The sequence below is a fragment of the Dasypus novemcinctus genome, chromosome 3 (genome assembly GCF_030445035.2).
Source record: "Dasypus novemcinctus isolate mDasNov1 chromosome 3, mDasNov1.1.hap2, whole genome shotgun sequence".
NCBI classification, from domain to species: domain Eukaryota; kingdom Metazoa; phylum Chordata; class Mammalia; order Cingulata; family Dasypodidae; genus Dasypus; species Dasypus novemcinctus.
In genome coordinates this window covers 50,776,948-50,788,954 of record NC_080675.1, presented here as the reverse complement: position 1 = coordinate 50,788,954, position 12,007 = coordinate 50,776,948, and the positions used below count along the sequence as shown (strand labels likewise).

General features: G+C 32.9%; 2 protein-coding genes and 1 non-coding gene across 9 annotated transcripts in view; 1 reads left to right on the top strand and 2 right to left on the bottom strand.

Moving 5' to 3' along the window:
- RTN1 (reticulon 1) overlaps positions 1 to 12,007 on the bottom strand; it is a 521,272-nt gene that overhangs the window by 430,497 nt on the left and 78,768 nt on the right. The window lies entirely within an intron of this gene.
- LRRC9 (leucine rich repeat containing 9) overlaps positions 1 to 12,007 on the top strand; it is a 145,530-nt gene that overhangs the window by 106,506 nt on the left and 27,017 nt on the right. For all 7 annotated transcript variants that reach the window (XM_058293331.2, XM_058293332.1, XM_058293330.1 and 4 more), the window contains 4 exons: positions 418 to 548; positions 2,928 to 3,036; positions 3,738 to 3,877; positions 10,079 to 10,215. In XM_058293331.2, the coding sequence (XP_058149314.1) occupies positions 418 to 548; positions 2,928 to 3,036; positions 3,738 to 3,877; positions 10,079 to 10,215 (517 nt within the window). The remainder of the gene's footprint in view (positions 1 to 417; positions 549 to 2,927; positions 3,037 to 3,737; positions 3,878 to 10,078; positions 10,216 to 12,007) is intronic.
- On the bottom strand, positions 9,240 to 9,368 carry LOC111762746 (small nucleolar RNA SNORA31). The gene has a single exon (XR_002795783.1). It is a non-coding gene; the product is annotated as a small nucleolar RNA SNORA31 (small nucleolar RNA).

Here is a 12,007-nt window from a genome sequence, read left to right as displayed (position 1 = left end):
TCTTTCTAGGATCCCTGATCCTTTGACTAAAAAGGGAGCAGTCTGTTTTGAAGGCTTTGTTTGTTTGTTTTGTTGTTGTTGTTGTTTTGTGTGTGTATGGTTTTTTCCCCTTATTTTATTTTTTGTTTGTTTTGTTTTAGTCTACTCTTGCTGGCATTCCCAGGTTGCTGGCTTCTCCAGCACCCAATCCGGCATATATGAGGCAAAAAGGTAAAAAGACTCACCACTGTTTTGTTTTATGTGCTCCAAGGTGCCTATCTGATCTACCTCCTTCTGTGAGCCTTTCGGTCATCTTATATTTGTATAATACATAATGCCCAGGGTTTTTAGCTCTGCTTAGCGGAAGGAGTGTTGGAAAATTAATGCGATTTAATCATCCCTAAGAGAAGATATCACTTTCTAAATGTCCTCATGTAGGAACCAACAGAGACTGAGTGTGCAAAAGATTTGTTTGGTGGCAGACTTACTTCTGACATGATTTCAGAACGACAAGGACATTCAAACTTCATCCAAATGCAAGAACTAAATTGGACTTCATCATCCATCAGGTACAATAATTTTATTATATGCTTTTTATGTTAAAATTAAATGTGATTATTATCATTTCTAAGGGTTATACATTTATACATCTTACCCAAATAAAGCCAGTAATTCAGAAAATCATATCCTGCTTTGAAATTTCATGCTAACTTTACAAGCCTTTGAAATGCATTAATAATTTTTATTATGTGACTCTATGTTTAAAAATATCAGTGTCTTTCTTGTTCCTTGTATACCTCTTTTCTTTCACAGCCAAGCATTTAAAATTAGACCAAACTTAGTAGGTTTACTTCCTCACATTGTATCACGGTAATCCAAAGCAATCTGGTTTCCACTGCTACTATTTCACTGATACTATTCTCATGAATGTCATCACTGTCTTCATAGTTAAATTTATTGAGTTGTTTTTAGTTCTTACCTACCATGACCTTTCTGAAGCATATAATAATGCTAACCACTCCCTCCTTGTACTTGCTGCCTTCATTTTTCCTGTAATTTCACATTCTTGATTTTTCTATAAACTTCTTTCAAGTTCTTAATTTCTATTTTCAAAATCCTTTCTGCAACCTCCTCCCCTTCCATCTTCTCTCTCCTTTTGCCCTATAATTCCCTTTCCTTTTCTCTCCTCTCCTTAATCTTTACTCTTCACAAACAGACTTATTTTTAGCTATAGTTTTAAGTTACAATGATGACCTCCAAAATTATCATCTCTAGCCCAAACCTAGGTTCCTCTCTTGAATATGCTATTGCCCTCTAGATAGCTTCACCTGAATGTATCATAAATCTAAAACCACATTCATCATAATCTGCCACTATTTTCCATTCTGACCATTTCTCCCACCACAGCCACATCTGCTTCTTTTCCTTTATTTTTCCCACCTCAGCTCTTAGAGACAATGTCCATCTTCTACCCAAGCCAAAAATCTAGTAGTCATTTTTCTTGTTTGTCCTCCATTTTAAATTAATCCTTAAAATCTACAGAATCCTATGTCTTAAGTAGGCTTCTTACTTCCCCTTTCTTTCCATCATTACTACCACTGGCTTAGGTCAAGTAGAAAATTATTGTAGAAATTTTCTTGGTGACCTGTATGCCTTTTGTTTTTTGTAAACCTTCACTGCAAATCCATCTGTTATCCATACTACTCTCTGAGACACAAATTTTATAAGAACATTTCTCCTTCTCAAAATTTTTCAGTGACTTTCAACTATTTATATAAAACCCAAAATTAATTTTTATGGCAAAGAAGACCCTTTAACTGCTGGTACATTTTAAATTCTTATGATCCCTACCTTTACTGCCCCTTAACACTTCATGCTTAAGAAATTCCAAACTACTTCTAGTTCCTCATTCTCAATCACAAAATGCTGTTTTATATTTCTGCCTTTGCTTGTGTGATTCCCCATGCCTTTAGTATCTGTCCTTCTAATTTGCCTGACAAATGTCTACAAATCCTTCAAGTCTCATTTTAATATCTTTTCCCTTTGTGAGGTCATCTCTGACTTCCCCAAATAGGTTTTCTTTCTCTAAAATGCCATTATACCTAATTCTATTATAGCAATTTTCCTTTCATTTTAGCTTTTATGCCTCCCACAAAACTATAAGTTTCTTGACAGCAGAGACAGTGTCTATTCTTTGTTGTAGCCTTTCCAAACACATTGCCTGCACTTAGGAAATACTAATGAAAATATGCTGAATGAAAGAATTATTTACTAGCAAGTAAAGGTATGTCATAATTGTAACTTCAGATGTAAGATTTATCTAAAGAAGTGGTTAGGGAAAAGTGCCTTAGCCTTATGCTTTTCTCTGTCAAATGAAAGGGAAGCAGTTGTAAAGCTATGAACTAAGCATCAAACATTCTGTTTCATAACCTTTATTTGGTAAAAGGCTCCAAGTGATATAACAGCAAACTCTGTTTTCAAAGACCTTACCTGCTTTACCCTTTTCTTTCCCATCCCTAACTAACATCTTCCTGATACTTCAGACATAACCTCCTTCACATATATCATATATATGATAACCTGAAAACCTTATGAGTCCTTATGAGTGAGTTGACTTTACTATCATTTCATGAACACATAGGTGAATTTATAAATTGCAAATCTTCATTTTATACGTTTCTTTTATGATAGCTCTTTGTTTATAGATATGATGTTTTTAATGAACCAATTCTATATATAGTCACATTTTCTTTCATATATGTTCAGTAAAAATGTACATAAGCTAATCAGTTGACTTATACATTTTACATTAAGGCACTATTTTTCATTGCATTTGTCAAATGAGATTTTTATAATTGCCTTTGGGATTGTACATGGAGGGACTCACATTTTCTTATATTTTTCCTTTCTTATTAAAATGATAATCATATTTACTTTTTAAAATTCAGAACTGTGGATTTGATTCCAATTGATCAATTTAGAAATGTGTGTAATGTGAATCTGCAAAACAATAATCTTACCTCATTCAGTGGATTAATTTACTTGCCTAAAGTGAAGGTAAGTTGCTCACAATTTTCCTTTTATTCTTTCAAGCTTTTCAATGCAAATTATAATCTTTTTTTGGATTAGGATGTATTTCTATGCTATTAAAGAAGAGTAAATATCCCTAAAGATTTTTTTATTAAGCATGAAAAAAGATTACTTCCAAAGTTATTTGATTTGACCTCAGTTTTATATGATTATCTTATCTGCTATAAATCCTACCCTGCAGTAGGAGGTAGGATGAGAGGTTGCCTCTCTAGAGGGCAGACATGGAATGAAGTTGGAAGATGCCAAGGTTCTCAAAGCAGTTTCAATACCTCCTGTCCTATTGCTTTAATTCAGCACCTTTTAAGCATGAGGAAATACTTGTCCACCCCCCCAACTAAGGAGTTATTTCATCCATAGCAGGCTTGGAGAAATTAGGAGGGCAGATTGAGAAAATTGAGCAGGTGTGTAGGTTCTCTATTATTTTCTTTAAAATACTATAGTTTTGCAGCATGTCAGATCATACAAAAATACATTTAAAGCTAAAGCCAGATAATTTAGGATATAAAAATGTGTTATTTTAACACCAACATATTAAGTTATGTTGTATATTCCAAGTTTTATCCATACCATTTTTATACTTTCCAGGATGTTGGTAATCTCAAACCAAAGAGCAGCATATAGCAGCAGTTATATTGTAATGTCTGATTAATAAGATATCCTCTCTGTAGGTATTATGCCTCAACTATAATCACATTGAATCAATCATGCCCAGACAAAAGCCTCAGACTCACTTAACAAACAGGCAACAACTCTACCAGAAGGTGCCTTCAAGTGGCTATGGACAGCAAGGAACTTCTAAAACAAACAGGTATTATTCCTTATTTTTTTAAAATTATAAATAATTTTGGCTGTGAATTGAAAAGGCATCTAGTCACATTAATGTTAGCATTAGCACATTTTACTGCATAAGTTTAGCTTATTTTAATACTTTAGTTAATAGCTGCATGCCAAAAATAAACTTCACAAATAAAAAGATACTCAAAATATTATTTTGTCATCACGTTTTTCCATTTCCTCCATTTCATGCTATATCATGTTTTCGAAAAAAGGAAAATATTTTGTATGTGTATTGAACTTGGGTTTTTCTTTTACTACTATTGAGATATAATTCACATACCCTAAAATTCACCTTTTGTAAATCCAGTGGGTTTTAGTTTGTTCACAGCATTCTGTATCCTTCACCTCTATCTTTTTCCACAATATTTTCATCACCAACAAAAGAAACCCCTAACTCATTAGCATGCACTTGAGTTTTATTTGTTTTATTCTTGTTTGAGTTTGTTCCTATATTATCTGGTCACTTAATGCCCAGAACCACTAGAAAGGATACTTTGTGAAAAGTATGAGGATGTATTGTCTATCTTCCTGTACATTTTTAGAGTAACATAAAATATATATCAAAGTTGGAATACTTTCATCCCAATTTTTCCAATGAAGAACATTCCTGTGTTTTTATCACCCTTATTAAAATAGAATTTACATAAAATAAAATTTACCAAAATTTACATAAAATAAAATTCACCAAATGTATTCAGTCATAACAACTACCAGAATAAAGAGACAAGACTTTTCCATCAGAAAATGTTCCCTCATGTCTCTGCAGTCAGTTCCCTCCCCCCACACCTTGGCCCCTGGAAACCACTGACCTGCTTTCTGTCACTATAATATTGCTTTCTTCTAGAATTTCATGATTGGAATCACACAATAAATAGGTTTTGTATCTGACCTCTTTCACTTAGCATAACACTTTTGAGATTTATCCATGTTGACTTTGTTTGTCAGTAATCTATTTTATTTTAATCCTGAATAGTATTCTATTACATGAAATGTATGACAATTTCTATATCCATTTGCTTATTGATGGATATTAGGGTTGTTTCCAGTTTGAAACTATTGTGATTAAAGCAGGTATAAACATTTTTTAAGTTTTTAAGTGGACGTGGATTTTCAGTTCTCTTGAGTAAATACCTAGAGTGAATTGCTGAGTTATATGGTATATTTATGTTTAACTTTATAAGAAACAGCTAAACCATTTTCCAAAGTGCCTGTATCATTTTGCATCTCTACCCGAATTGTGTCAGAGTTCCAATTGCTTAACACATTTTCTTTGAAGAAATATTCTGTATACATCTTTTGTCCATTTTATAATCGGATTGTTTTCAGTAATAAAAAGAGTTCTTTATTTATTCTGGATTTAAGTTCTTTATCAGGTATATGTTTATTCTTACAATAATAACACACTGTCTGATTACTATAGTTTTATAGAAGCCTTGCAACCTAGTAATAAAAACCCTTGAATTTTTTTTATTTTCTGAGATATTTTAGTCATTCTAGTTCCTTTACATTTCCATTAATAAGTTTTAGAACCACCTTGTCAGTTTCTAAAAGCTGCCTGCTTAAATGTTTATAGGGGTTATGTTGAATCTATAGATCATTTTGGGGAGCATCTTAATAGTGAATCTTATAAATTTCTATTTATTTAGGTCTACTTTCATTTCTCTAAATGATATTTTATAACTTTTAGTGTATAGCTCTTGCACATAATTTATTAACATTATCCCTAAGTAATTCATATCTTATTCTTATATTAAGTGATATTTTTAAAATTTTCAATTTTGTATAGTTTATTGATAGTATGTGGAAATGCAATTGATTTTTGTGTATTGACCTTCTGTCCTGTGGCCTTGCTAAACTCGCTTATTAATTCTCATAGCTTTTTACAGTTTCCTTAGGATTCTACAATCATGTTGTATGCAAATAAAGACAACTTTACTTTCTCTTTTCTAATCTCTTTACATTTTCTTCCTTGCCTAATTGCACAAACTAAGAACTCCTCCACGATTGAAAGTTGATATTCTTGTCTTATTCCCAATTTTGGATGAAAAGTATTCAGTTTTTCATAACTACATATGATGTTAGCTGTAGTTTTGTTTTTGTTTTATGGAGATGAGTTCAAGTGGCGACAATGATTCCAAGCACAGGATAACTGTTAAAAGAAGGCACTGGACCACATATGTTATATATATATTTAAATAAAGCAGTTGTAGACTTACAGAAAAAATCATGACAGTATTGCATTCCCATATACACCCACATCCACACACAGTTTTCCCTATTATTAATTAATATTTTGCTTTAGTGTGGTACTTTAGTTACAATTGATGAAACAATATCATTACAATTATATTAAACTATCATCCATAGTTTACATTAGGTTTCACTCTTTATGTTATATAGCTCTATGTTTTGTTATATTTTTTAATTTTTATTTTAGTGTGTAGTGTTAATGCATTCACAAATGTTGTACTGCCATAACCACCATCCATTACCAAAACTTTTCCATCACCCCAAACAGAAACTCTGTACCAATTAAGCATTAACTTCCCATTCCCTAGCTTCATCCTGGCCCTAGGAACCTGTATTATAGTTTGTGACTCTAAAATTTTCATATGCTAATTCATATCAGTGAGCTCATATAATATTTGCCCTTTTGTGTCTGGCTAATATCACATAACACGATGTCATCAAGTTTCATCCACCTTGTTCCAGGTATCAGAATTCATTCCTCTTTACTGCTGAATAATATTCCATGGTATGTATATACAAGATTTTGCTTATCCATTCATCTGTTGATGGGCGCTTGGCTACTGTAGGTTTTTAATAGATGCCTATTATCAAATTTAGGAAGTTTCCTTTTCCTAGTTTGGAAAGATTTTTTCTTATGAATGGATATTGAATTTTATCAGATGCTTTTTTCCCATCTAACAAAATGACCATATGATTTGCTTATTTTAATCTCTTAATATTGTGAATTGCATTGATTTTCAAGTGTTAAACCAGTCTTGCATTCCTGAGGTAAACCCCTCTTGGTTATGGCATAATATTCTTTTTATATATTGCTGGATTCTTTATACAATTCATATGTAGTACAATTTTTATATGATTGGGTTTAAATCTATCATGTTGCTATATCAAATATGCTCTCTGTTCTGTTTTTCTTCTTGTGTTCCTCTGGATTGAGTACATTTTGTTATTAAAAATTTTCCCCCATTTTGGCTTCTTTTCTGTATCTTTTTGTTTTACTTTTTGGTGGTTCTTGGAGGGGTTACAACATACATCTTTAATATATCACAGTCTACCTTCAAATAATATTACATTCTTTACTGTTATTGTAAAAACCTTACATCAGAATACATCTTTCCTTTCCCCTTTTTACCCTCTGTGCATACATGTTATTTCTTATGTTATTTTTTAAATGGTCTCTTTTGAAGAAATCTTAATTTTGATAAGCTCAAATTTATCAAACTTTTCTCTTAAAGGTCATGTTTTTTATGTCATATCTAAGAACTCTTTGCTTAACCTAAGGTCAAAAAGATTTTATCATATGTTTCTTTCAAAAGTTTTAATTTTTTGCAGTTGCATTTAGGTCTGTGATCAATTTTCAGATAGTTTTTGGTTTTGTTTGAGTAAGGTGTGAGGTCCAAATTCATCTTTTTGCATGTGGATATCCTGTTATTCCAGCACCATTTGTTTAAAATGTTATCTTTTCCCTCTATTGAATTGCCTTGGCGTCTCTGTTAAAATCAATTGACCATAAAGAATTCATTCCATTTATCTGTGTGTCTGACTTTTTGCCACTACCACATAGACTTAATTACTAAAGTCTTATAATAAGGTTTAAAATAAAGGATTGTAAACCACCCCCAACTTTGTTCTTTTTTAGGATTGATTTGGCTATTCTGGGTTATTTGCATTTCCATATAATTTTTTTAAAGATGCTAAGGTAGTTTAATACCGTGAGACAATAGGAAGACAGAAAAGTCGCTCTTGTCCATCTTTAAACTACATTTCCTCAAAAAAAAATACTTGGTAAAATCTCACTTTTTTCATGAGGTCAAAACCTACTAATCAGGGAAACGGACTTGGCCTAATGGTTAGGGCGTCCGTCTACCACATGGGAGGTCCGCGGTTCAAACCCCGGGCCTCCTTGACCCGTGTGGAGCTGTCCCATGCGCAGTGCTGATGCGCGCAAGGAGTGCCGCGCCACGCAGGGGTGTCCCCCACGTAGGGGAGCCCCACACGCAAGGAGTGCGCCTGTAAGGAGAGCTGCCCAGCGCAAAAGAAAGTGCAGCCTGCCCAGGAATGGCGCCGCCCACACTTGCCATGCCGCTGACGACAACAGAAGCAGACAAAGAAACAAGACGCAGCAAATAGACACAGAGAACAGACAACTGGGGGAGGGGGGAATTAAATAAATAAATCTTTAAAAAAAAAACACAAAAAGAAAACCTACTAATCAAAAGTAACATCAGGGGAGCAGATGTAGCTCAAGTGGTTGAGAGCCTGCTTCCCTTGTACAAGGTCCAGGTTCAATCCTCAGTACCTCCTAAAAACAAACAAATAAAAAACAACTCTCATTGGGGAATAGATGTAGCTCAGTAGCAGAGCACCTGCTTCCCATATATGACATCTGGGTTCAATCCCTAGTACCTCCTAAATAAATAAATAAATAAATAACATACTGAATTATATACTTGCCAAGTTGTTTAACTGTGGACTTTAGAAAGTACAATTTCATGAATTTTAACAAATGTTCCACACTAATGCAAAATGTTAATAGGGAGAACTACGTGAAGGTGTAGGAGACTTCTGTACTTTATGCAGGATTTTTTTTCTGTCAACCTACAAGTACACAAAAAATAAAAATATGCCTCTTCTCTTGAATTGCTCTTTATTCTCCTAAGTGGTCCTCTTGGTCTTTCTTATTCCAGCATCTCTTTACTGCTGGAGTGCTTTCTGATACACATCACCTTATTAGTCCCATCTTTGCAAAAATTTCCACTATCTCTAGGATTAAATCTTTTTAAAAAGAGATTTAAAAGTCCAGCTCACAGTGTTCATGCAATGTTCCAGGATCACTCCAGGACCAAAAGGAAGAACTACTGGCTTGCTTTTAATCAAATTTTCTTTTTTTAATTTCAAAGTTATTAAAGCTTTAACCAGAAGGAATCAACCAGAAGGCAAGAGGGTAGGGGATGTAGTCTTCCAACACTTCTCACTTCTCATGTAAACCCAAACTTCAAAAACATTCCTTTAGTGGAATAAAAAGGCTATTTGTTGTTTACAAGTTTATTTCTGAGTTATTTCCCCTTCCCCATGTTTTTAGAATTTCCTGTATTCCCCCATTCAATCTTGATTGCCACGACCAGACAGACAGTGCAAGGACCTTCTTTTTCTTGCATCTGTAGAGGAAACCTTAGCAGCAGACATTAACTGCTCCAGGTCTGTCAGAGATGCACTCCATATAAATTTTAGGATAAATTTGCCATTTTCTGAAAAAAAAAAAGCCTGCTGGACTTTTGATGAAGGCTGCATTGAATCTGTTCAAACTGAATTCTTCGTCAATTTGGGAAAAATTGCCATCTTAATATTTTTCCATTTATTTTGATCTTCTTTAATTTCTTTTTGCAATGTAGTTTTCAATGTAAAAATCTTTCACTGCTTTTGTTAAATTTATTTTAAAGTATTTTATCCTTTTTTGATAGTACTACAAATAGAATTGTTTGCTTAATTTCATTTTCAAATTGTTTATTACTGGCATATAGGCATTTAGTTTCATACATTAATCTTTTAACCTTTGTTCTTGCTAAACTCCTTTATGAGTTGACATAGTTTTCTGGTGGGTTCATCTCATCAGCTAATAAACGCAGTTTTACTTACTTCTTTTCAATCTGGATGTCTTTTTTTTTTTCTTGCTTGATTACACTAGCTATTGCTTTTCATTATAACTCCTGTACTTCTTTATTTTTTGCTATATACAAATAACCTAAAAAAATGATTATATTCACTATAAAGAGACTATACATTATTATAGTTTAATTGTGATTTATTAATAAAGCCATGCTTTTATCTGAAATTCAATTTATAGTAAATCATACAAAACTGTCTTTTTATTATATGGCTGGTTTGAAATTAACTATATGACTTCAAACTTAACTTTATGTTTCAGAGACATAATGAGCAGTGAAAATTTACCTCCAATAATGCACAGTTTAGAAGTTCTTCATTTAGGCTACAATGGAATTTGTAATTTAATTCAGCTACAACTTAACAGACTAAGAAATTTAAAATTCCTCTTTTTACAGGGTGAGTAACAACACTGTTAATATGTAAATGTTTCTTATTAAAAACTTATTTGAATTATTGTCCTCTTTTGACAAGCAAATATAAGCATCAATATTCAACTCAAATGGATTCATTTATATAAGAAATCACAAAAACATTTTCATATTCAGAAATGGGTTTTTCTTGAGTTATTTACATTTTTTCAACATCTATTTTGAAGGAAAACACAATATTCTAGGGTTATTGACAGTATTGCATCATAATTTACTTTTTATATCTTATTCAACTTTTAAAAAATTGAAAAATAACCAGTCAGCAATTCACAAGTATTTATTAAACCCATAATTGTGCTAAGCAACATGAAAAATACAAAAGCACACCACCATAGTATTGTGATTATATATAATTATGATCCTTGCTCTAAAGTACTTTAAGGTCATGAAACAAAAATGAATTTCATATTGATTTTGTAATCCTATATTACAATTTAAATGCAGTAAAAATTTGGGGAAAAGAGAAATTGAAAGATTTACCTCCCTAAATAACTAGGATTCTTTGAAGGATTGATAGAATTTACATAGGAGGTGAGTGTGATGGAGGAGGGGGAGAGTCAAGGGCATGATTGTAGAGACTTTGGGCCAGCACTTGAAAAGAGACGAAGTTGAAGAAGAAAAAAAAGACTATGCAGTTCTCTGAGAGAAGTATAAAGTTTCTAAACATGATCAATTTGGTGGGCAATGCTCATTTTGACATGAGTTCTTGGTTTTATGTAGATTGATTTTAAATAAGCCATGTTACTTTACTGTGTACTGCTATACACTTACAGTAGTATTGCTTATAGTGAAGAATTTAAGTTGAAAATTTGGAGTAAGACACAAATTATGAAAAGCTAGGCAGAAAAGATGGACAGGATGAAGTAGATAATAGGTAGGCACTGTAAATTTTTAGAGAAGGAGTGTGAGAAGTAAAACAGGATTTGGAACATAAGTCTGCCAATATTTATTTGCTGAGATGGTAAAAAGGTTGGGAGTTCAATCAGTGAGACAGGTGAGGAGATGTCTATAGAAATGATCTGAGAATAATAATTTTTTTTCTAACAGGCTTTTCTGGGCCATATGTCTAAGTGTTTAATGCATCCTTTTGTCTATCAAAGGTGCTTGTGGGAGGGGATGGAGTATATAGGAATCCCCCTATATTTTTGATATATCATTTGTATAATCTAAAACTTATGTTACAAAAAATTTTTTAATTAAATAGTGAAAAAAGAAGTGCTAGTGAGTTGAGTGACTTAGCCATAAAAGAACAAGAAATTGAGCCTGATAACAGATCTTTAAAGCTGCACTGACAAACCAAAGAATAAATTACATAACCCTGGAAGGTCAATTTTAATCTAATAATTTGAAGAGAGACTGTTCTGTTGCCATGGCTAGAATAACAAATCAAAGTGAGGCAGCCTTATGTAGGAATCAAGACAGTTTTCTCTAACAATAACAACTGCCATTTACTGAATGCTGATAAGTCATTGGACAAGGCATTTGTCTACATACATTATTTCCTTTCATTTTCACAACCCAACAAGATAAGTAATTTTATGAGGATTTTATAAAAGAAGAAATTAAGGCCTGGTGAATGAAATAATTTGCCTAAGCTTACACCAGTCAGTGTATGTTGTAGAGTCAAAGCCAGGTCTATCTGACTCCAAAGCCCCCATGCATTTTCTGTCCAGCATAATGGACATAATAAGGACCTGGTCTGGTGGTGTCGTTGGGAACCGTGTATAAGAGCTGAGTCCAAAAGGCAGTTAAAGCAGTGG